Source organism: Phascolarctos cinereus, unplaced genomic scaffold (genome assembly GCF_003287225.1).
Source record: "Phascolarctos cinereus isolate Bilbo 61053 unplaced genomic scaffold, phaCin_HiC Scaffold_4;HRSCAF=312, whole genome shotgun sequence".
NCBI classification, from domain to species: domain Eukaryota; kingdom Metazoa; phylum Chordata; class Mammalia; order Diprotodontia; family Phascolarctidae; genus Phascolarctos; species Phascolarctos cinereus.
In genome coordinates, this window is record NW_027555847.1 from 87011108 (window position 1) to 87035884 (window position 24777).

Genomic DNA, 24777 nt, shown 5'->3' on the forward strand with positions numbered 1-24777 from the left:
TTTGCGTCACTTCCGCCTCGCTTGGGGAAGCGACTCTGACGGAGCCAAATTTGAAGGGAGAATAGAAGCTCCTGTGTTCACTTGCTGCGGCCCAGCTCTGGAGACCACGGGCCCCGGGTCGCCCTCCCTTGCCCCCAGCCCCTCTTAGGCCCCGGGCCCTGCCGACGGGCTTCCCGTGCAGAGGAGCCGGGGACCGGCATGCCGATCCGCGCGCTCTGCACCATCTGCTCGGACTTCTTCGACCACTCCCGGGATGTGGCCGCCATCCACTGCGGGCACACCTTCCACCTGGAGTGGTGAGTGCGGGGCGGGCCGCGGGGCAGGACCCGGAGATCGCCCCGCCTAACTTCTTTGTCCGAGAGGGGGAAACTGAGGCTGGCCGGATGGGAGAATTAGTAGCAGAGCTGGTGTCCAAATCCAGGCCTCCCGACTCTTCCTTGGGCTTAGAGTTCTCCGAAAAGCAGTGAAAAGACACACGGATGAAGGGTCAGGGGAGCCGGGTGCGAGTCCCAATCCTGCCCCTTGGGAATTCAGAATCAGAGCATAATACTAAAGTGAAAATGAGTGGCTTCTAGGGAGGGAGGGAGGCAGGAACCGTGGCCCGAACCCCTGAACGCTCAGGTTCTGGGCAAGCACTCCTCACCTTTCTCCATCTCTCATGGTGGAATCCCAGCCCTGCTGTTTCCTACCTTGGGTGACTTTGATCATTTCACTTGAAGTTTTGGGCCTGACCCCTCTAAAGTGAGGATATTGAGCTGGTCTCTGAGGGCCTTTCTAACTTTTACCTATGAATTTAGGTCCTTACTATTACATCAGAGGGAACTGTAAGCCGCAGGAAAGTCTTCAGTGTAGCTTGGTGGCCTCTTTTGATTGCTAATGCTAGCTCCCAGAATCCAGGCATCAGCTGAAGCCGCTTGTTAAAGCTCTTGCTGCTGGGTACACATTTGGAGCCACAGTAATAGATATGGTATGAAACTAAGGTATTTTACCACCTGTCCCAGCCCCTCTTTTACTTTGAGTAGATCAGCACCTCGATTTCTGCCTTTGTGTGCGTGTTTTTGTTGTAAGAATACTCCTTCCATCAATCAAATTTCCTTAATTAAAATGTGGCTTTAAGACCAGAGAGAAGCAAGGTGTGTGTGTGTACACACACACACACACACACACACACACACACACACACACAGAGGAGTGGAATTTTAATATATTGATCTGAAAAAGGAGTTTTATTTTTTCGACAGTAGAGATTCCTTTCAGTAGGCTGACTTTGTGCTGTTTAGTTAAGTGAAGAGTTAGAATAGCCTTGAGGTAAAAGATTAGGCAGCAAATTAATACCGGAGCCAGTTGCATTATTTATGTTGATGGACCATACTAAACATCAAATTGGCAACGTAGTAATTACCAGTGAAGTCCTGGAGGACCGTTGGTTTGTTCCTGCTACTTAGAAGCAATACTTATAGTTTGTGCAATATGGGATGGATAGCAGGCAGCAAGATTCTTTTTTTTTTTATGGTTTACACTTTTCATATTTTTTCAGTATGTATTTATTTTGTTAACTGTTTCCCAGTTACATATAAAATAATTTAAACGTTCATTTTTTAACATTTTGAGTTCCAAATTCTCTTCCTCCCTCTTATCTCTGCTCCTTCCTTGAGAAGGCCAGCAATTTGATATCAATTACACATGTGAAGGTATGCAAAACATTTCTATATTAGCCATGTTCAGGCAGCAAGATTCTTAAGCAGTCATTATGAGGCATACTGATCTGGGGCAGTATCAGACCAGGCAGGCAAAAAGCCTTCCAAGAATGGATCTAAGAAGGGTCAAAAAAGCATAACCCAAAGGAATGGGACCTAGCTGTTGATTTCTGAGAAGTGACAGTAAGAAATAACAAAGTGCAGGGCATAGTCAGAAAGGAGCTGGCTCATTTAAGGTAACAGCAGCTCAGGAAGCAGGTAAGCTGGTCCAAGAATGGCAACTAGCCTGTATGTTTTCCTCAGTTACTGGATAGAGATGGAGCCCACCATTTTGTACACATGAATAGCCATGCTTTCCGGACTGTGATATCATTAACTATGAAGAACAAAGAAATACAAATACTAATTTATCATTTTACCTGTTTCAAACCTTTTCCTTGAACAGATCCTTTCAAGAAGGAATCTAGCTTGTCTCAGTCATGGCTACTTCCTGTATAATTTATTAGCTGTCATTGTTTACATTATCTAAGTTATGCTTCAGTTGAAAATTTTTTTAGCTTATCTTATACACATTGCTTTTTTCACCCAAATTAAAACTAATGTAAAATCATAGTAATAAAAATACTTGATTTAGACAGCACTTTACAGTTTACAAAGTTTTCCCAGGATGGCCCTACAAGGTAGAGAATGTAAATACAATGTGTTTTGCAAATGAGGAAACTGATATCCAAAGAAATTAAGTGATTTGTCTAATTACACAGCTGGTAAGTGTCAGCACTGGGATTTGAACATAGGGCCCTCAAACTCCAAAACCAGTACTCTTTTCATCATACCTTACTTGTTTGTTAAACTAAGTAGCTAGGGTTTACATTTTGTTAACCAGTACCAGAAACTATTGCAATTTGTGGGAGGCTGGTAATGATAGGGTAATTAAAGTTCTGGTTAGCCGAAGATTATTCTTTTCTACATGCTTGTAGATAGCTTGCAGAAACCTTTACCCATAACTTTTGTTTAGCACACACTTATAGTGAATGCTGTAGTCCTGGGGCACAAAAAGAAATTGGACTATGGGAGAAATAAGGCTGTGAAATTAAAACATATCCATTTTATCAGCAAAATCATTTCTTTGTACTTTCCATCTGCTTAATATGAAGTGAGAATGACAACTCTAGTGTTTCTCACATCTTTCTTCTGAACTGCAAAGTGTTTGGAGCAGACACTACCTCATTCGTCCTTGCAGCTTTTTTGTATGGGAGAGAGATGACAAGTATAGTTATTCCCATTTTTCAGATTATAGAAACTAGAAATAAAAAATAAAAAGGGAAAAACTGGTAGAGCTCAGATCAGAGTCCAGGTCTCCACCTGCCAGTTAGGGTACACCTTGTCTATATGTTCCAAACTGATTCAAGTTACTAGCTTTGACTAAGGTGGGTCTTGAGTGCAGACTGGGCTGTTCCGCAAGGGGTGAGAGTGTAAGATTGTAGGTTTTGACTTAGTTGGAGGCTTAGAACAGAGCTAGAACCTGCTTTAGCCTTTTTAACAGGTTGCTTGCAGTTGATTGCTCCTTATTGTCTATCAAGTGAAAATGCCACTCCTTAGCTTGGCATTCAAGGCTCTCCACAACTTGGTTCCAGCCAACCTCTTGAACTTGATTCTAATACTACTTGCTTGAGATGCAGCCAAACCAGAAAATTCATCAATCTTCAAGTACCTTTCACTACCCTTGTGACTTGGCTCACATAGTTGCCTATGCTTTGAATGTGCTACATAGTAGCAGGCTCAAAATATAATTCATCCAATTAATAAGCATTTATTAAATGCCTCTTCTGTGTGCCAGGCATTGTGTCCTATAGGTATTAGGCATACAGATGCAAAAGTGAGAAAGTTCCTATCCTCAGATAGCATCTATCAGAGGTATCCCCTGTCCTCAAGGGGCTAACATTCTACTAGGGGTTCAGGAAAGGTCTCTTGAAGGGAGTGGCATTTGAATTGAGCTTTGAAGGGATCCAGGAGTTCCAGGAGGCAGAGCATTCCAGATTAGCAGATCAGCTTGTGCAGAGGAACAGAGGCAAGAGACTGAATGTCTCAAGCAAGGTCAGTTTGACTGGAGTATAAAATGAGGGAGGGAGAGGACTGTGCTAGTACAGTCTAGAACATGAGCTGAAGTCAGCTTATGCAGGACTTTAAATGCCAAACAGAGGATTTTGTGTTTTAATATAAAGACAGTGGGGAGCCACTGAAACTTAAGTCTGATATTCCTAAAACACATCTGACCATGTCATGCTGAAGGAGTAACATGGTCATATATGTCAGGAATATCAGTCTGGCAGCTGGTGAAAGATGAGTTAGAGAGGGAAGAGATTAAATATAGGAAAACCAGCTAGGATTTTTTAATTGTTTAAGCAACATGTGATTGGTTTTGCTAAAAATAGACATGAGAGGACAGATAGAGACTGAGATATATAAATCAATTGGGAGGTATGGTGAGGAAGTAGAATCGAGATATGATTTGCAGTTGATTGGATGCAGGGAGGTAAGAGTGAAGAGTTTAAGATGACTTTAGGTTGTGAACCTTGTTGACTGGAGAGATGGTGATGCCCTCTGCAGAAATAGGGAATTTAGGAGGGAGGTGGGCTTAGGGGACAAGATAATGAATTCTGTTTTAGACACGTTGAATTTTAAATGCCCGTGGGATATCCAGGTGGAGATGCTAGGCAAGCAATCGGAGATCTGAGCCTGAAGCTTAGGAGAATGATTGAGGGCAGGATCTATAGACTTAGTCATCTGCATGGAAATTATAGTTAAATCATTGGGAGCTGATGACATTACCTGAAGAGAGAAGAAGAGAAAGTCCAGGACAGAGCTCTGAGTTGGGATACTCATGCAGAAGGAGCAGCATGTAGAGGATGATGCGTAAAAGGAGACTGAGAAAGAGAATCATAACAAAGAAGTATCATGACAACTCAGAAGAAAATATCCAGAAGGAGGGGTTGGTTAGTAGTGTCAGAGGAGTTAGAGGTAAAGAAAAACGAGGACTGACTGAGAAAAGGGCTTTGGACTTAACAAAAAAGAAATCTTTTGTGACCCAACAGAGATCACTTTCTATTGAGTGGTAGCGACAGAAAGCATAATAACAACAATGATGACAACTGCTAGCATTGATATAGTGCTTTAAAGTTTGCGAAGTACTTTAAAAATATTGTCTTGTTTTATCCTCATAGCAACCCTGGAAGGTAAGTGCTATTATTGTCTCCATTTTACTGGTGAGGAAACTGAGGCAGAGATTAAATGACTTGTCCAGGATCACAGAACTAGTAAGTGTCTGAGGCAGGATTTGGACTCAGGTCTTCCTGATTTCCAGTTCCTGCATTCTACCATTGTGCCACCTAATTACTTTAACAAGTGAGTGAGAGGTAAGAAAGTAAAGACAATGGAAGTTGAGATATAGGATTATAATGTGAAGGTTTTTTTAAGGATGGGGGAGATCTGGGCATTTTTGAAGGAAACATTATTGATATGGAGCAGTTGAAAATGAGAAGAGATGCAGTGATCCAGGATGCAAGGTGTCAAAGGAGAGAAGAGGGGATTAAGGACACAAGGAGGGGGATTGGGAATACCAAAAAGGATGATTTTTTTTGATGGATGAATAAATCTCCACTTGTTGAAATCCTTCCCATTTTTCAAGGTCTGCCTTAAGTACCATCTCTTCATGAAGTCTTCCCTGATTATTATCACCCTGCTCCAAACCAGTAGCAATTTCCTCTTACTCAGTTCTTTTGTAACACTATGGTTTTTTTTTCTGTGTGCTTATTATATTCTAATTAATGTAATGGCTTTTTATAATTACACCACAGGCAGCATGATATAGTGACTGGAGTACTGGACTTGGTCAGACAAAGCTTTGAATCCTGCTTCAGGCACCTATTAGTTGTGTGATCATGGGCAAGTTTGCGTAACTTTTCAGAGCCTTAGTTTTTCCCTTTGTAAAATGGAGGTGATATTTGTTTTTGTTGCTTTGCAGACTTTTAAATTTTTTTTTAGTATTTTATTTTTCCCCAATTACTTGTAAAAACAACTTTTAACCTTCATTTTTTACAATTTTGAATTCCAAATTCTTTCCTATCCTCCCTCCCCCATCATCGAGAGAAGGCAAGCCATTTGATAAAGGTTATATATGTACAGTCATGCAAAACGTATTTCCATATTAGTCATTTTGAAAGAAAACAAAAAGAAACAAGAAAAATAAAGAAAATTTTTTAAAAAGTGTGATTCAATCTGTATTCAAATTCTGTCAGTTCTTTGTCTGGAGGTGGATAACATTTTTCATCATATGTCCTTCAGAATCATCTTGGACCTTTGTATTGCTGGGAATAGCTAAGTCATTCACAGTTGATCATTGTACAATAGAGTTGTTACTGTATACAGTGTTCTCCTGGTTCTGCTCATTTCACTTTGCATCAGTCCATGTAAGTCTTTCCAGGTTTTTCTGAAAGTCTCCCCTTCATTATTTCTTACAACACAACAGTACTGCATCACAATCTAAACCACAACTTGTTCAGCCATTCCCCGATTGGTGGGCATCCCCTCAATTTCCAATTCTTTGCCATCACAAAAGGAGCTGCTATAAATATTTTTGTACATATAAGTCCTTTTCCTTGTTTGTTTGTTTGTTTGTTTTTAACCTCTTTGGGATACAGACTTAGTAGTATATGGACAGTTTTATAGCCCTTTGGTCATAGTTCAAAGTTGCTCTCCAGAATGGTTGGATCAGTTTACAACTCCACCAACGACAGTACCTTGCAGACTTGAGAATAGTAAATTGCAGGCTTACAGTACTGTACAAATTGAGGAGTTATTTGTAATCTTATTTTATCATTCCTATTAAACTGTAAGTACTATATGGGAAGAAAATCATAATATAGTAAGAAAAGCACCAGATCTGGAATCAGGAGTACATCCTAGCTATGCTGTGTACTATGTACTATTTGCTGTCTTAGTGTCCGTGAGCAAATCACTTAACCACTCTGGGTTTTTTTTCCTCATGTGTAAAGGGAGAGGATTTGACTGGATGATTCCAAAGGTCCCTGCTGGCTTAGGAATATAGGAGTTTATCTATCCTGTCTTAAATCCTCAGTGTAGTCCTTTATACTCAGGAAATGCTCAGTCTGTATTTCATGGACTTCCCAAAGCAGTTAGTGCAAATATCTGAACTTTTTGCTAAGCAATATCTAAAAATGTCCATTTTGTCATTTCTCTCTTTTTCAGCCTCATTAGATGGTTTGACACTGCTCCAAGTCGTACATGTCCACAATGTCGGATCCAGGTAAACTACTATTTCTAGAGGTAGTGTCAGTGGTAGGAGTGCCTTGATGAAAGATTGCCTTTCCTTATTGAAGTGATTAAACGAGAAGAGCTCTTGGGGAAATGTTAAGCTTGGCTCTAGCCACTCACTGCAGCTTCGTTTGGGCATCCTCATCCTGTGTAAAGTTTGGAGGAGGTGCCAGATGGCACCACAGGGTTCTTCAAGCAGATGCTGGATGACCATCTGAGTTTGTTATTGGGAAGGTTCCTTTTGGTTATGAGTCAAACAAGATGACTGCTGAAGCCCCTTCTGACTCTTAAAATTTTATGTTTCTGTGAGATGCCTTCATTCATCAAGATCAGTGATAGTTTATTTTTCCAAGAAAACTGGTCTCGATCCTTTTCCTGATTTCCTGAAGGTCCAATGCCTTTGGCTGCTTTGTTTTCATTGAGTTAGCCATGGAATAGTGGGATTTTTAGGAGTGGGAGCTACCATTCAATTAAATAGTGTCATAACTTTAGAGAACACAAAGTTGTTGCCACCTGGGTTTTCTAAGGGCATGTGGGGCACTTGGAAGCTATCCATTTTAGCTAAAGTGCACCTGATGGTGGGACAGCTAGATGGCGCAGTGGATAGAGCTCTGGCCTTGGAGTCAGGAGGACTTGAGTTCAAATGTGACCTCAGACGCATAACACTTGCTAGCTGCGTGACCCTGGGCAAGTCACTTAACCCCAATTGCCTCACCAAAAAATAAAAGTACACCTGATGTTCTGAGAGAAACCTGACCCTAATTGCTTCCTTTAGAAGAGGAGCAAAGTGCCATTTCTAGTATAATACAAGTGTTCTGAGGGTGGAAAGAGAAAGGGATTTGCTTCATATCAGGCAGGCAGCAGTCAAATCTTGATATTTCATTCCCTCCCCTTTTCCCTTTATACCAGCTTCTTGGTCTGTACACTGATGATGAGTCTCTTTTCCCTATTCTGTTTTCCCATCTAGGTTGGCAAAAGATCCATTATCAATAAGCTGTTCTTTGACCTTGCTCAGGAAGAGGAAACAGGCTTAGATGCGGAGACCTTAAAGGTATGTGGGAGCAAATAAAGATTCACAGTTTTGTATGCAATCGTCTTTTCCTGTTCCTTTTTATATATTGAAATGTTCATGTTAAATGTTTACTAAGTAAACAATTAATGAATTTTTTAAAAAATTTAAGGTATGCAGGACCATTATGCAGGGGAAATGTTCTTTAACTTTGTTATTCAGTAGAACCCTTATGCCATTTTGTGTCTGCCCATGAAGAAAGGTCAGGGTTCTCATGTTGTTGGAAAAGAAAGAGCAGTAATAATAACTGGGCTTTTGCCATTGGAGGTCGAAGCAAAGGAGAGATATAAAGTAATAATATGGTTAGGGGGCAGAGATGCAGAAGCAAGGTAACCATGGGATTTAGAACTGTGAAGGCCCTTCAGGCAAGTCCTTTTATAAATAAGGACAAGGAGGCTACAAAGATTGTGTCAAAGTTGGGATTTGAACCCAGAGCCCCCATTTGCTCCTCAGTGTATGCCTCACCTCATTTTTACCGTTTTCATGTGTGTGACATAATGGAAAGAGCAGTGGATTTAGAGTCAGTCTGCTCTTACCTGCAGTCCCCGTGAAATTCCTGCATAATTCCCAGCTTGAAAAACACTAATGTAGTGTCCCCATTCCTGGACACTTAATACTTGCAGTGGTATTTAGCACTGAAAGCCACATTGCTATATTAGTAAGCCTTTTTACTTGTAGATTTCCTAACTGGGAAGCTCAAAGCCCTTCTTGGATGTTCTTTCACTTTGCTTGTGAACTGACTTAATTCTGCCAGCTTCATTTTGTAGCTAGGGAAATTGAGCGCAGAATATTCAGTAGAAATAATTGAAATCCTTTACTCTTGAAGTTACGAATGACTAGGCCTTTGGCTTTGGGGTGTCATGTAGTCTTCCACAGCTGGCTCCGTTTGGATTCTTTCTGTTAGCTTTTTGGATGTGAAGTGGCTAGAATCATAGGGCTCCCTAAATAAAGCTGTGTTAGGACTGACAAGTAATTGCTGGGTTTTAAGGGTTAATTTTGCTAGGCATTGAATTGTTCCACCTTCCTGCTGGTAGCTTAGTGACACATTTGCTTCCTTTGAGCCTTGAGTTAGCTGGAGTTCAAATAATAGGATTCTTGTACCCTCTTCTGCTTCAAACCAGTGTGCTCAGCCATTACCATCACTTCCATTGTCATGGCAACAGCTCCATTTTTAAATGGTCTAGCCCCTGTAATGACGGCAACAATGACATCTTCTAATACCTTCTTGCTTAAAATATATAAATTGAGAGTAGGGGAGGAGGTCAGTATCTTTGGGGCTAAAAGAATGATTTTAAGTAAGTGCTTAGTAAAGCTTGCACCAAAATATGAAAGGGATTAGAGTGACCTTGAGGTTTTGTTTGATTCATTTGGCTGGTGTTTTTCCCTAGTTAACTGCTAGAGAGTATCCTTCATTCCTCAAATATCCACTCTACCCAAACTCACCTTTGTCTGACCAGTAAGTATTTGGAGGGCTAAAGCTAATAAGAAAGTTCCAGGTAGATCCCAGGAAGCAGGACTCTATCTGTATCAGGGTTACAGAATTCAAGATGGACTTAAAGCAAGACGTAAGCTAGCTAGTTTGTCTCTTTTTTAGAATGCATATTCTGAACTTTAGTTTCATCATCTTCTACCACAGTTGTCCTCTAATACCTCCTTATGATGTGGAGGTGACCCTAGATTTGCTAGAACACAAGCTTTGATAGAACCTGCCAAACTGGAAGGGCTTCAGGTATAGGCCTAGCAGTGAATTATTATCTAAGAACCAGCCTATCTAGGTTTATAGAGATGTCTTGACAGGTTTGCCACAATGTGATGAATTTTTTTTTAGGCACAGCAAGTAATGAAGATGGTCTACTAAGACGTGGAAATTTTATATGTAGTCTGCATCAATCAAGGGAATATTCACCCTAATGAAATCTTTTTAGGTATTAAAATAAATTTTTGTGTGAGAACAGTGTTCTGCAGACTAGAATTAGAATGCATCCTTGTATTATCAATGAAGACTTAGCTATATCCCTCATGTCTCCAGTACCTTTGGTTTTATCTTTATCAAATAAGAAATCTCTCTTAAATTCAGACAGTACTATTTAATTAGAAATAGTGTGGAAAGTATTTGTGATGCCCTTAGACTTCTGACCACATGTGTTTCCTTGCAGAATGAACTGGATAAGACTAGAGCCCAGCTATCCTTAAAAGGTGAGTTATAGAAAGTTATGCCTACTCCCTCCAGACAGCTGAGAAATTTCCCAAAAGAAGCAAACAAACTCTACTTAGAAATGGAGGGGAGTCCCAAGTAAGCCTTCATTTAGGAATTAATTCTAAGCCAGTCCTCCTCCCATGTGTCTGAGTGTATTCAGCCTGCCCAGCTCTTAATATAAATACAGAGGGCATGATTGAGACCATCACAGTGGGCTTGTGCAGCTCTTTAGCCACTGACTTGTTGCCTCCTGGTCATTGGCTGATTTGTATAGAATGGATCAGAATGTGAAGGAGAGGGCTACAGTCTGGGTTGTACTGGTCACATGTGGCTCTTAAAAGAGGGAGATCCCTGGAACATGAAGCAAAACCCTGGGGATTTGGGAAGATGGGTCCTGGGGGCAGCTTATCTACAGAGTATGAGTCACAAAGAACAGAATGAGTTTTGTCATTAAGCCTGAGTGCCAAGGTCCCTGGCCTAGAACATGCTAAGGAGAAGGAAGCTCAAAGGGGAGCAGAGCTAACTTGTTTACTAGTTTGAAAAGGTTTTGGAACCTTCCCCTAGTTTCTTATGGGGCTGATGGTGTTTAAGTAGGGAGAACTGCACTTCTCCTCATTTGAAGTAGCCTATGGAGTAGAAGCTAGTGCTCCTAGCCTTTCTGGAGCAAATAAGAGCCTCTCCTAGGAAAATCAGTAGTGCAAACTCTCTCATTGGCTTTTTAGTTTGCCCCTTAATCTGTTGACCCCTACCTACCCACCCACACACACACACACACACACACACCACACACACACACACACACGCTCTCTTGCTCTTTCTTTCTGTCTTTTCATCTGGCAGTTGGTTGAAGGGTACAAGCAGGACACTAGGGTTAGGAATCTGTATTGTGCTGATTTGAATGTCTCCCTCCAGTAAAAGAGAAGAAAGATTGCCAGTCCATCATTGACTCTTTGCGAGAAGTACTAGATGTGCGCAATGTTACCATAGAGTCACTGCAGAAGGCCCTGGGTGAGTCAGAAATGCTGTGTTCAACCTTCAAGGTAAGTCCTTTGGGGATCTGTGTGCTTCAAATTTATAGCTCTCATTCTTCTACAGACAGTAATTCTCTATGTCACTGAAAATATTTTCTGGTGGTAAAGGACATGGGACTAGGAACTCCCATTCTTGAGGTTCTCCACTATCTCTGCTTTTGTTTCCCCATGTGTAAATTGGAGACAGATCCCTGCCCTTTGTTAGCCCCTGTAGGGGAGGTGTTATTAAACTATGAACTTTTTAAAAAAAATTTTATAATTGTATTTCAATATAATTAATTTCCTTTACAATCCTACACATTTCATTTTATGCGTTTAAAAAGACTATTCTGAGAACAGGTCCCATAAGTTTCACTGGACTGCCTAAGGGGTCCGTGACACAAGAGGTTAAGAACTCCCACTCTAGGACTTGAGGAAGTGAATATGTAGCCTGCTTTGAGCAATCTACCTTGTTAGATGGATAAATCAAATTATAAAATGACCCAGAGTACAACTAAATTCGAGCCCCTTTGGGACCTTTATAGGCCCATGAAGGCCACTGTGGCAGCCAATTTTACATATTGACTTTGAAGACTGCACAGCAGCTCAGAAAAGCTTTTCTGGCTCCTTCCAGCCATAGGCACTTGCAAGACAAGAACTAATAGACCAGGGTGAACTGAGCCCTTTATGCCTGAGATAGGCCCAGGCCAGCTTCAAGAAGGCAGCTGATGAGACAGGCCTCAGGAAGCCTCCCATTAGTGCTTCAGCCTTCGGCCGAACTGCTCTCTGGAGCCAGATCAAACAGCATCCCAGGGAAGAGCAGGGGACTTTGAAGTTGAATGTGCTCAACTGACCGGGAAGATCAAAGCAAGCGGCCCCCAAACCCAAATGAATATTGTATCAGCATGGGCCTGTTGGCCTCTTTCCCTCCTCAGCCCCCTGCCCTCCCCAAGGGGGAATGAAGTGATTGATCTGAACTGGAGATTGATATTCTAGCTGCAAAAGAAGCAGCAGCCCCATGTGATGTGCTGTTTGAAAGGCAGCTGTCGTTCTGCTGGAGGTCAGACTGCGGGGTTTTTGTTGTTTCTTCAGTTCGGTTTTAGGGAGCTGGGTGAAGAAGGGAAGCAAGGGAAGGAAGATTTAGGAGTTGGCTCAGGCATCAAGATTAGTGTGGAAGCTGGGGATGAGTGTGGGAAGAAGAGAATATCTTGAAAGGGAGGAATCTGTTCATTATATTTCTAGAAATTCCTTAGGTGAAGGGCTGACTCTCACAGGGCAGTACACTGGGAACCAACATGCTGATATGAGGGAAGATAAATAGAGAGCTGCCTCCTGAGTCTAAGCAAGAACCAAACCAAGTTTGCCTTAAAATGATAAGCACAAACTAATGGTGGATGACAGAGGCCCTTGTTCATCATCATTGTCTTTCTGTACAAAGTCCTACTCTAATGCTTCATCATGGTGTGGAGGTGACTCTGGATTCTCAAGGGCTATACTGGGGAAAAGTACAAACTCAGATGCTTGAAAGGCTTTGAGTAAGGTTCTGGCAACAAATGATATCTGCTTTCTAAGGACAAAGTACAGAGAGCTCGTCTCCAGTGACTGCCCACTTGAGAATTAATTCTTTGGCCAAGACAGTCCATAAACAGGACTGTGCAACCTCGTTCTATTTTTGCAGTGGAAGAAAAGGGGATAGAAGATACAAAGAATTACAGAAGTTTACATTTATAAACATTAAATTTGTTGTCTTGGTCCTCTAAATGTGAGAGCCGACTTGTCCAGTGACCTAGTAGACATAGTACTGGAGGAAACAAATTGTATCAGTGTTGACATTCTTGTAATAAATCAAACAACAGGACAAAGGAAGATATAGTTGAGTGAAAAGAGTTGACCATAGGTTTGATGGATTTGGTTTCATTATGTATTAAAAAGCAGCAAGAAACATTGTCATTTCATAGGACATTGGCTAATTGCTGCTTGTTTGCTAACATATTGTAGAAGACAAGAAAGTAGAGAAATTCTCTTTGAAATTGAAGAACTCAATAAGCCATTCTAAATTAAATCGATATGTAATGTAATTCCCCAGATGCTGGGTCTCCTCCTGTGTTGCTGTCATATCCATAACCTCATAGACACCTTTACTTTTTAATTTCTTTTTTATTGTGACAAGTGACATTTCAAGGTACAAAGAACAAAAAGGATTGTATATGAACCTGCACTGGTATTACATACTGCTTGGGTTTTTTAAGTGAACACTAAATTTAATGTGATACTTATAAAACTACTCTTCTTGTCTGTATTCCCTTTTGAACTTCTTTCTTGCTCTGTTCTGTGCATTTTTTAGTATTTTACTGATGCTTTTTTCCTTCACTTGTTTTCTTCAAAACTCAAGTACCATCTTCTTCATGAAACTTTTCCTGATTTCCCCCAGCTGCTGGAGCAATTCTCTCCAAAAATTACCTTGTATTTTATAACACTTGTACATGTTGTCTAAGCTCCTTGGGGACAGGAACTGTTTCATTTTATGGCCTTGTATTCCCAGCACCTTGCACAGAGCCTGGAATATAGTAGGAGTTTAATAAATGCTTATTGATTGATATCTTATAGCTTGGTTGCAGACAGATTTCTGCCAATCAGTAGGTAACAATCATCCACAGTTGGCTTATTATTTGTGTCTCATCTGTAAAATACCCTAGGGACAGGGAGATGATGGTCTGCTTTTCAGATAGGAAAAACAGATACCAGGAGAAGAAGTGACTTGACCCATTGTCATTCAGCCAGTGTAGTGCAGAGTCAGAGTTGAACTTGAAATGAATGGTTGCTAGGTGCATTCCTCATGTTTTCTGAGGCTTCTGACTTGTAGAAGAAACCCATCCTGTGAGTGGTAATCTTTAGGAATCCACTTAAGCAACAATTTGTTTTTCTTCCCAGAAACAGATTAAGTACTTGGAGCAGCAGCAGGATGAGACCAAGAGTATGAAAGAGGAGGCATGCCGCCTGAGGAACAAAATGAAGAGCATGGAACGGTGAGCTTGGGGCTCAAGGACTAAGTCATTCTCACAGAGGCCCTTGATTAACAAAGGCTGTGACAGTTCACCCCCTTCTCTTTCCAACTCTTATTCCTTTCCCACCTATGAGGAAGAGAGTTAGGAAATGTTTCCCACAAAAGCTTTCTCTTCTGTCATAGCTCTCAAGAATGGCAAGGGAGCTGATTCACATTTTTCTTTTTGGTTCTATTTTTCATAGCTCTGAGAAAGGGAGGACAGGAGAATAGTCCTGTTTAATGTGAGTATTAAGGACTTCATTGCAGGGGACTTTTTTGACTTTGAAGGCCAGTGAGATCCTCCAGTATAAGAATTTAACTGTGCAGTTCACATTGACTAAGCATTTATTATGTCCTGAGCACTATGCCAGCAGCTGGTGAGACACAAAGTTTAGATAAGATTCAGTCAGTGCATTTCTGGAGCTTAGAGTGGTAGGGGAATATGCCCTATACACAAATAATTATGATATAAAATAATGTATGATGAGTACTTCAGATGGAGTTAAATGTAATATGAGGTTGGGGGCAAGGTCATTACTTAGTGTCACGTTAAGCTAGGTTTTAAAGGATGAGTGGGGAGAGAGAAGCATCCTGAGCATTAGGATTGATATGAATAAAGAGCAAAGGCACTGAGGGAGGAAAATAAGTGGTCTACTTGGGAGAACAAGCTGAACAATATGGGAAGGGGAATAAGTAAGATGTGGCTGGAAAAGTTTGGGTTTCATGTGTTAGCCTTCAGTGCTTGGGCTGCAGGAAGTTAGTGAATAGTTTGGCTGGAAGAGTAACACGTCAGCTCTATGTGCACGGAAAATTAGTCTAGCAGCAATATGAAAGGATTGGAGGGGGGAAGAAAATAGAAAAAAGAAGACCCCCTTAGTTAATCTTAAAATCTAGATACGTTGTATTGTGGGCCTGAATTAGGGTGATTGCTGTGGGAATAGTGAATAGGAGATGGATGTGCGGGAATGTTGTAGAGATAAAAAATAGCAAAGCAAGATTTCTTAACCTGGGATCCATGAACTTGTGGATGGCTTTGTTTTTTAAATGTGTTTCTGGTAAGCAACAGATTGAAGGGTTTTGTTTTCTTATCCCTTCTGTCACTCTTTTTGTTTTATTGGATGGTTTAATCCATTCTCATTTAAAGTTATGAGTTAGGTTTATGTTTCCCTCTGTGTCTTAAAATTGAGGGTTTTTTTTCTTTCAAATTATGATTTTCCCTCTCTTTTGCTGTAAACACAGTAGTATGTACCTTTGATTATTTTACTTTTTTTAAGGCAGCCCTGTTCCCATTGGCTTCCATCCCCTCCCCCCAAATCCCCTCTTCTTGTTTGTTACGCTTTTCCCTTTAGGGTTTTGTTTATTTGTTCCTTTTTCTCTCCTACTTTAATCTAGTTATATATTATTTCCCCCTCTTTTTTCCTCTCAGTCAAATACATTCCTCATCCCTCTCCTCCCCTTCAGCTAGTCTTGTTCATTAATTTTTAAATTTCATTTTTTTGAGTCCTTTCCAAAAAGAATTTCTCTCACTCTTCATTATCCACCTTATCTTTCTGTTTACTTTAGATCCTTATTCTCCTCTGATTCATGACCCCTTTAATCATCTAGTCTCTCTCTTTTCTCAGTATTCTTTATACAATCAAAGCTTCTAAAGTGTCCATTCTAGGCTCTGCTACTGCCTTGTAGTATTTACCCCATGGAATTCTCCTTTCTGTTGTGCCTCTCTCTCAGAGTAATGCCAGTTATTGCCGATGTCATAGAGGACACACTGCCCCATAATCGGGCCCTTCTCACATGCCCCGTCCCCACCCTGCCGATCTTTCCCTCTCGTTGACCTTTTTTATTTTTCCTACATTTGCCTTGAAACCTCCCTGTGTCCATGCTCTCCCATTTCTCTGGTGCCATTTGCCCCCCAAGAGTCCCACCCCCTAACCCCCCAGGACAAGTAGACTTTTCAGGTACCAAATACCCCAGGCCTGATCCATTTCCCTGCACTTCCCATGCAGCATTTATCAGTGGAACCTTCTCCCACCTCCAAAGTAAAACCTCCTTTTCCCTCTTCTCAGTTTTCCCCCCCTACTCCTCACCCATTCCCCTATAGACTCTTCTCTTTCTGAAGCCAAAGAAGTTATCTTCCCCTTATTGCTAGCCTTTGATTTGACTCTGGTGCATCACTCACTCCTCTCTATCTCCCTAGTTCCTTCCCCCCTTTCATATACCCTCATATATTGTAATGTAGTACACAAAAGATGTATTCACCTGTAGGCAGTTTCACTAGGTTCTGTCCATAATGTTGTCCCCTGTGCACCTCTTCACTGTTACTTCTGCCAGATTTACACCTTCACCCCTGTTTCCTAGTAAACCTTTGGAAAGGGGTCTCATGTGTGTCTTTGTTGCTGTTGCTATTTGCATTTATTCACTCATGCATTTTTGTTGTTTTGGGTGTTTAAGAAGAAAATAATCTCTTCAGTTCTGGTTTTCTTTCTAAAAATGTTTCAAATTCTTCTTTATTATTAAACATCCGTCTTTTGTTCTATATGTTTTAGCTCAGATTTGAAGGATAGGTCACCTTGGACCACATCCTGATCTGCCATGGTCTTTAGAACACAATATTCTATTCCCTCCTCCTTTTTTCTAGTGGGTACAGAAGTCTTATGTTATTCAGATGTCCTTTCCTTTGTGTTCGAAGGTCTTTCTACTGATGGTTTGCAGGACTTATTTCTGAATTCTCTTGTTAACCACTATGTGTCTTGGAATTTGCAGCCTTTTTTTTTTTCCCCCTGGAGGCAAAGTATGAATTCTTTCAATTGGGATTTCATTTTTCTGTGTTCAGAAGTTCTGGGCTTTTCTCTTCTATTATTTCCTTCACTGTGGTGTTGAGGTCTTTTGTCCTGTAAAGTTCTGGGAGACCTGTGATATCTTTAGGTTTTCTCTATGAATCCTGTCTCTGAGATCCATGTTTTGCTTGCATAGTGAACTTTTTTTCTTTTAATGTTTGTGGTTTTTGCTTCTCTTTCTAGGTTATTCTTCACTTTTGTGTATTTACATTCCCAATCTATCGTTCTCTCTTTTGTTCTTTACTGAGGCTTGCCATCATCGATTCTAGTTTTTCTGTTCTGCCCTTTGTTTTTATAGGACATAAATTCTTCTCTCATGATTCTATTTCTCTTTTAAACTACTCAGGAACAGCATGTTGTGGTTCCATGTTCTCCTCAAATCCCACAGGGTCCTCCTCTGTCTCATCAAGTGTTGGATCGTTTTCCTTTATTTTGCAGTATTTATTCATAGATGCCTGAACTTGTTTACTAGCTCTAGAAACCACATTTCCTTCTGTTACTGTTTTTCCTGTTGATTAATCTGTGTATGTTCAAGGTCTTTGAGATTCCTTCTTCCTGAAATTTTTGATATTTTCAATCTCTAACCCTTTTCCCCTTCTTTTTGTTATCACCCACTTCTTGACCCCTCTGATAGTGGTTTTCTTTGGGGTTGGATCTCTAAGTGTCTTAGCCTTCTCCCATCCTGGGCATTTCAGGGTTCACAAGCCTAGATCTCTGCCTCCAGCCGACTGGCCCCAGCTGGATACTGTGCTCTTCCCCCAGGCGTGGTGGAGTGCTGCACCACTCCCCACATGCAGGTTCTCCTGCCCTGGTAGTCTGTCCTATTCACCTGTCCTACTCCTAGCCCTGGCAATTCAGAGCTTTGCAGCGCTGGCACTTTGCTTCTAAAGGGTAGTGTGGTCAAGCTGACTGTCCAGCGTGCAACCTGGAGCCAAGATCTCTATGGCACTGGAAAGAGGGAGGGAAGACTGCAATGCAGGGGTGGATTTTGGTGTAAGCCTGTGTTATATCCTTGAGTCTGCTAATGCACCCTGGCATGGGAGGTGGCAGAGGGTGCTGAATGAGCTCGGGTCAATGAGCATCAGTTCCTGGGTTTTGTTTTTGTTTTTAACCTTCTTTTGGATACTGGGTGTCCTAGATCATGTAAACAGCTGAAGTTACTTTATCTTTGCTGCATAATTTCTGTTTTGGAGAGGTTTGAGAGGTCATAAGGATCAGAGAAATTGTCTTGTCTGCCGTCTTGTTGTTCACATGATCCAGAAGTCTCCGTGAACTTTTTTTTTGGGGGGGGGAGACAGTCAGGGTTGTGACTTGCCCAGGGTCACACAGCTAGTAAGTGTCTCAGGCTGGATTTCAACTCAGAACCTCCTGACTCCAGGGCCAGTGCTCTATCTACTGTGCCACCTAGCTGCCCTTCCGTAAATTTGTTTTTAAAATATTTTTGATAACCATATTTCAGTATAATTGGTTTTCTTTGTAGTCCTATCATTTTCGTTTATTTAAAAACATTTTGATGAAGTAAAGCTACCTATAGCCATATGAAAAATGCTCTAACTCACTATTGATTGGAGAAATGCAAATTAAAGCAGTTCTGAGGTACTACTTCATACCTATTAGATTTGGCTAATGTGACAGAAAAGGAAAATGACAAATGGTGGGGAGGGGGATGGCTCTTTAATGCACTATTGGTGGAGTTGTGAACTGATTCAACCATTCTGTAGAGCAATTTGGAACTATGCCCAAAGGCTATAAAACCATGCATACACTTTGACCTAGCAACACCACTGCTAGATCTGTATCCTAAAAGAGATTAAAAAAACAACAACAAAGAAAAGGACCTGTATATACAAAAAGTATTTACAGCAGCTCTTTTCTGGGGCAAAGAGTTGGAAATTGAGGGGATGCCTATCAGTTGGGGAATGGCTGAACAAATTGTGGTATGTGATTGTGATGGAATCCAGTTGTGCTATAGGAAATGATGAGTGGGATGCTCTTGGAAAAGGCTGGGGAGACTTGCATGAGCTGATGCAAAGTGAAATGTACTGTGTACAAAGTAACAGCAATATTGTAAGATGATCAGCTGTGAATGATTATCTATTCTTAGCAATACAATGATCCAAGACAACTATGAAGGACTTATGATGAAAAATGTTATCTGTCCTCTGAGAAAGAACTGATGGTTTCTGAATATAGATTGAAGCATACTTTTTTTACTTTCTTTACTTTTCTTGAGGTTTGGGGCTTTTGGGGGACTTTTTTGTTTGTTTTCTCTCACAACATGACTATAATGGAAATGTTTTGCATGGCTACACATGTGTAACCTATATCAAATTACTTGCCTTCTCAATGAAAGGGGTGGGGAGGGAGGAAGGGAAAGAATTTGGAACTGTTTTAAAAATGAATGTTAAAAATTGTTTTTACATGTAATTAGGGGAAAAATAAAATACTATATTTAAAAAACCATTCTGAATAGGAATCCATAGGCTTCACAAGACTGCCGGGTTGGTTGGGCACACAAAAAAGGTTAAAAACCTCTGTAATAGGTTCATATGTAATACTAATAACATATGAAATGTGGAGGAGAAGAAGGTACCAAAGGTAAACCAAGATTTTCAACATGAGAGACGTGGATGAATGGTGATGTCACCGAGAGATATAGCCAGAAGGCAGGAACGAATTTAGGAGGAATAATCAAGTCAATTTTAGACATTTGAGTTTGAGGTGCTGATGAGATATCAGTGTCCTTTTAGGCAGTGGGAGTAGAGTCTGATGTTTGAGAAAGAGGTCAAAGCTGGAGACAGAGATTTGGGATCTACATTAGAGGTGCTACCTTAAACTAGGGGAACAAATGAAATTGTAGTGGGAGAAATTGTAGCTTCAGAAGAGGAGGACCAAGAAAAAACTTCTAGATACTTATTTGGAAGAAGGTTCAGCAAAGGAAGCCAAGTGAGCAGCTTGAGAAAAGCCACTGAAAGAGGAAAACCAGAACGGCATGAGGTCTGTGAAGCCCAAGAGTATCCTTGGGGGGAGGTGGCCAGTAGTGTTAAATAGGCTTCATTGAGATCATGGACTTGGCAAAAGCTATGGATATGGTGATTATGGTTAGGAAGTTATTGGTGACCTTTGGAGAGGAGTTTCAGTGAGGTAGTGAAAATGGAAGCTGAGGGCAGCTAAGTGGAACAGTGGATAGAGCACCCGCCCTGGATTCAGGAGGACCTGAGTTCAAATCCAGCCTTGGACACTTAATATTTACTAGCTGTGTGACCCTGGGCAAGTCACTTAACCCCATTGCCTAACCAAAAAAAAAAAAAAAAGAAAGAAAGAAAGGGAAAAAAAAGAAAATGGAAGCTGGATGGCAAGGCAGTGGGAGAGTAAGTGATATTGAAAAAAGTTATGTAGGCCAGGAAGGGGAAGAAAGCTAGGATAGTAGCTGGATATGGAAGGGTCAGGGGGATGTTATCTTTTTTTAGAACTGGGAAAATTTGAGCATGCTTATAGGCAGATGGGAGAGGTAAAGATGGAAGATGTGCGGGAGAGAAGGAATACACAGTTAAGTGGAGATGGGATCCAGGGAATAGGTAGAGGGATTAGCTTTAGTAAGGAATTGGGATGTTGCTTCCACTGAAGCAGGAAGAAAGGAGAGACAGAATGGATGATGCTAGAAAGTTTTAAGATCGAGAACACAGTTGAATAAGCTTATGTCATAGCCTATGTTCTCTCAGAAGTTAGGTCTTCTATAAATGTGGAGGATGGGAGTTCGGTTGGGGCTTGAGGAGGAAGGAAAAGTTACAGAACAAATTGCTAGTCAAGAATAAGACAATAGGAAAAGAGTAAAAGGAATGCTGAGCAACAGTGAGGTCCCAGCTGAGGTTCTGTGCCACAAATTTGTAGTGGATGAAGTGGCTCCATTTCATCACTTTCTTTGTTAAAGATCTCCAGGACCAGAGTATAAATAGGGGAATTAGATAGTGGGGTAATACTCCCCAGGGCTGAGGATTAACAACTATGTGATAGTAGAAAGGCTAATGAGTAGTGAGGGTTTCCATGGTGATTATTAGTGAATTATTAAATTGACCAACCTTGGGGTCAAGTCTGGATATAGAGGCAAATGAAGCCAGTGATTCAGGAAGAGCCTAAGAGAATAGGCACAGAACAGAGCCTTCATTGAAGGTGAAGAGCAGGTTTAGTGAGAATAAAGGAGTGAGTATAAAGGATGGTCTTGCTTACTCCTCCATTGGTTTGCTCGTTATTTATCAGCTTAGCAAGGTCTTAGATGTGTTCCTCTGGTATCGCTGCCCTTCAGAAATGCCCTGAGGTAAGGTGTTGCCTTTCATCTTGATCCTTCTTGCCTAGCAGCATCCCTGTGAAATCAGAGTAGAGCAGCTTTCCTCAGCCCTTCTGTAGGTATCTGTTGGTGATGCTGCCTGCAGACACTTCCCTTTCTCCTCACCCAGCAGCCCTGATACATTGCTATAGCAACAGCAGTGAGGGGAAACAGAGCTGCTCGGGTGCTTCTGCCCTGGATCCTTTAGCATTTACAAGCCATGTGGTTGGTTTTTTTTCAGGCTCGAGATCCTGCTCCAGAGCCAGCGCCCAGAGGTGGAACAGATGATCCGGGACATGGGAGCAGGCCAGTCAGCCATGGAACAGCTGGCTGTCTACTGTGTGTCACTCAAGAAGTAAGTATTCCAGAATGTACTCAGGGCTTTCCTGAGGCATCATCACTTGCCTACATGAGGAGAGGGTCTTTCTCTGAAAGGAACAGATTAATCCCAGCATCCAACCCTGTAGACGCAGGAACCTCTTTGACTCTAGCACTCCCCTTCCTGCTGCTTGTGCTTTGAAAGAGAAGCTGGCAGGTGAGGCTCTGAGTGCTGGAGGCCCTTCTCTCTGTGTAACAGGGAAATCCCCTGCACCCTCAGACTAGGTCCATTTTTCTCCCTACAGAGGTAGGTGTGTCTGCCTAAAATTCCAGACCTTAGCCCTTTGCTGCCCTTTGTTAGGGTGAAAACTTAAATCAGATTTCTGAGCCTGCGTGGGTGGAGGGTCAGCCATGAGCTGACTAGGGCCTGTTACATCTAGTTATCCAGGCATAGCAGAATAGGAAGGGTGGAACCAGGAACTCATGGGTTCCACTGGGCTTCCTCTTAGAGAACTGCCGAGCCCTGCCTGTTCCATGCCGCTTAGTTTCACAGCGGCCCCAATCACGTGTGTCAGCTCATATCCGTGAAGTAGATAGAATCGTGTGCCCTTTGCAGGGAGAATAACTGAGGTGCAGGTTTAAATGATGTGCCCATTGTTCTTTTCTCTGCCATCGGTAATACTTCCCTGTTCTGCTAACATAATACTTTGGGCTCAACACTAATAAATATTAATAAACAGGTTGGCTAATGCCCTCTGATGCTGAGAACTTTGTGTTCAAACATCCTGATGCTTCTGTGTGGTGCCTTTGCAGAGAATATGAAAATCTCAAAGAGGCCCGGAAGGCCTCAGGTGAACTGGCAGAGAAGATGAGGAAGGATTTGCTTTCTTCTAATAACAAGGTAAGGTGGCGGGAGAGGGGAGCAAATAAAAGGGTGAGATGTACAGCTGTGAGAAGGGGGAGGGGGGTATGGTGAAAGGCCTATTCCTCAGTCTAGGTCATCCCAGCCAGGTCAAGTGTTTTAGGCTGTCTGTACTCCTCTGTGGGACCTGTAAGCTCTGCTGTTCCCTTGGGGCTATAGGACAGACTTAGAAAGAGACAAGATCATATTTCCTGCCCAGCACCTGGTCTGAATATTGGCAGTTCCTTTCACCAGCCTGCAGCACAGCAATCCTTTTATTCCTCCCCAATTGATTCTGTATAGACAGCTAGGTGGCACAGTGTATAAAGCACTGGGCTTGGAATAAGGAAGACTCGTCTTCCTGAGTTCAAATCTGGCCTCAGACACTAGCTCTGTGACCCTGGGCAAGTCACTTAACCCTGTTTGCGTCAGTTTCCTTATCTGTAAAATGAGCTGGAGAAGGAGATGGCAAACCACTCTAATATCTTTACCAAGAAAACCCCAAATGGGGTCACAAAGAGTCAGACACAACTAAAAAACAGCTGAACAACAACAAAATTCTCTTTAGATATAGTCTGTGTGTCCTTATAGATGTACTTGTCTCTCACATTAGAATGTAAGCGTCTTGAAAATAGGGGTGGCTTCATTCTTTTATTTGTATCCCCAGTGCCTGGCACATAGTGGGTTCTTAATATATGCTTGTTGATAAATGACTGATTTTGCTCTTGAAAGGGATCTTAAGTTCTCTTATCCGTCATTGCCTCATTTTGCAGACAAGGAAAGAGGCCCAAAAGTTGACATGGCTTGTCCCACTTCCCACAGACACTGCAGAGCCAGGATTTGAGCCTGGGTGCTGTGATTGAAAATCCGTCCCTCAGGGCACCATACCACCCTCCCTCCCTCTTCAAAGAGCAAAATATAGGCCTCTGGCCTTGAGTTTGGGGAATGACCATTCACATCCCAAAGGCAAAGAGCATTGTTCTAAACATCATGGGACTCGGCCATCATTAAGAGACAAGTCATCAAGCTCTCCTGTTTGGTTTTCTGAAGATGTGGTGGTCACTTTTTCGGTCAAGTCAGTGTGGATACAGAACAACACATTTTCTCATTTACTTGGAAGAACTGCTGTAAAAGGTGCCAGCACTTAGCCTAACCTCTCCAAAACGCAAGGGAAGGAGTCTAGGAGCTTTTAGTCAGGATCCCCTTCTAGGTCTATTAAAACTCTGTAAAAGTGTATCCTTTGTAGCAACAAGGATCAGTTTCCCCATCTTCTACTGTGACTGCTCTTCACCTTCTTCACCTCCCAGTGTAGCTTGAAGACATCGCAACTGGGCTCAGAGTACCCTGGATTATACTACAGGGATTTGAATGTCAGTAATCAAGTCCCATCTGTCTTTTTTTTCTTCTTTTTTTTAAAATTTATTTTATTAATTTATTTTAATTTATCAACAATCACTTTCGTATGCTTTTGAGTTGAAAATTTTTCTCCCCCTTCCTCCCCCCCAGCCTCCCCAAGATGGCACACAATCTGATATAGGCTATACATTTACATTCCCATTAAACATATTTTCACATTAGTGAAGTTGTAAGTAAAAATTAAAACCAATAGGAGGAACTATCAGAAAGAGGAAACAAAACTCAACAGAAGAGGAAAAAAAAAAGATAGCAATTCACCTTCCATAGTTCTTTCTTTGGATGTGGACAGCATTTTCCATCACGAGGCCTCTGGAGATGTCTTAGATCCTTGTAATGCTGAGAAGGGTTAAGTTTATCAAAATTAGTCATTGCACAACGTGGCTGTTATCGTGTACAATGTTCTCTTGGTTCTGCTCACTTCACTCAGCATCAGACCATACAAGTCTTTCCGGGTTTTTCTGAAGTCAGCCTGTTCATCATTTCTTATAGCACAATAGTATCCCATTACATTCATGTACCACCACTTGTTCAGCCATTCCCCAGTTGATGGGCATCCTCTCAATTTCCAATTCTTTGCCACCACAAAAAGAGCGGCTATGAATATTTTTGTACATGTGGGTCCTTTTCCCATTTGTAT

General features: G+C 41.6%; 1 protein-coding gene across 2 annotated transcripts in view; it reads left to right on the forward strand.

Moving 5' to 3' along the window:
* The window catches only part of TRAIP (TRAF interacting protein), a 52600-nt gene continuing 27823 nt past the window's right edge, over positions 1-24777 (forward strand). For both annotated transcript variants that reach the window (XR_002326901.2, XM_020998899.1), the window contains exons 1-8: positions 1-296; positions 6963-7020; positions 7996-8079; positions 10254-10293; positions 11207-11334; positions 14236-14330; positions 21747-21860; positions 22637-22724. Coding sequence is in view for 1 of the 2 variants with exons in the window: in XM_020998899.1 (XP_020854558.1) it covers positions 199-296; positions 6963-7020; positions 7996-8079; positions 10254-10293; positions 11207-11334; positions 14236-14330; positions 21747-21860; positions 22637-22724 (705 nt within the window). In the remaining variant the exon portion in view is untranslated. The remainder of the gene's footprint in view (positions 297-6962; positions 7021-7995; positions 8080-10253; positions 10294-11206; positions 11335-14235; positions 14331-21746; positions 21861-22636; positions 22725-24777) is intronic.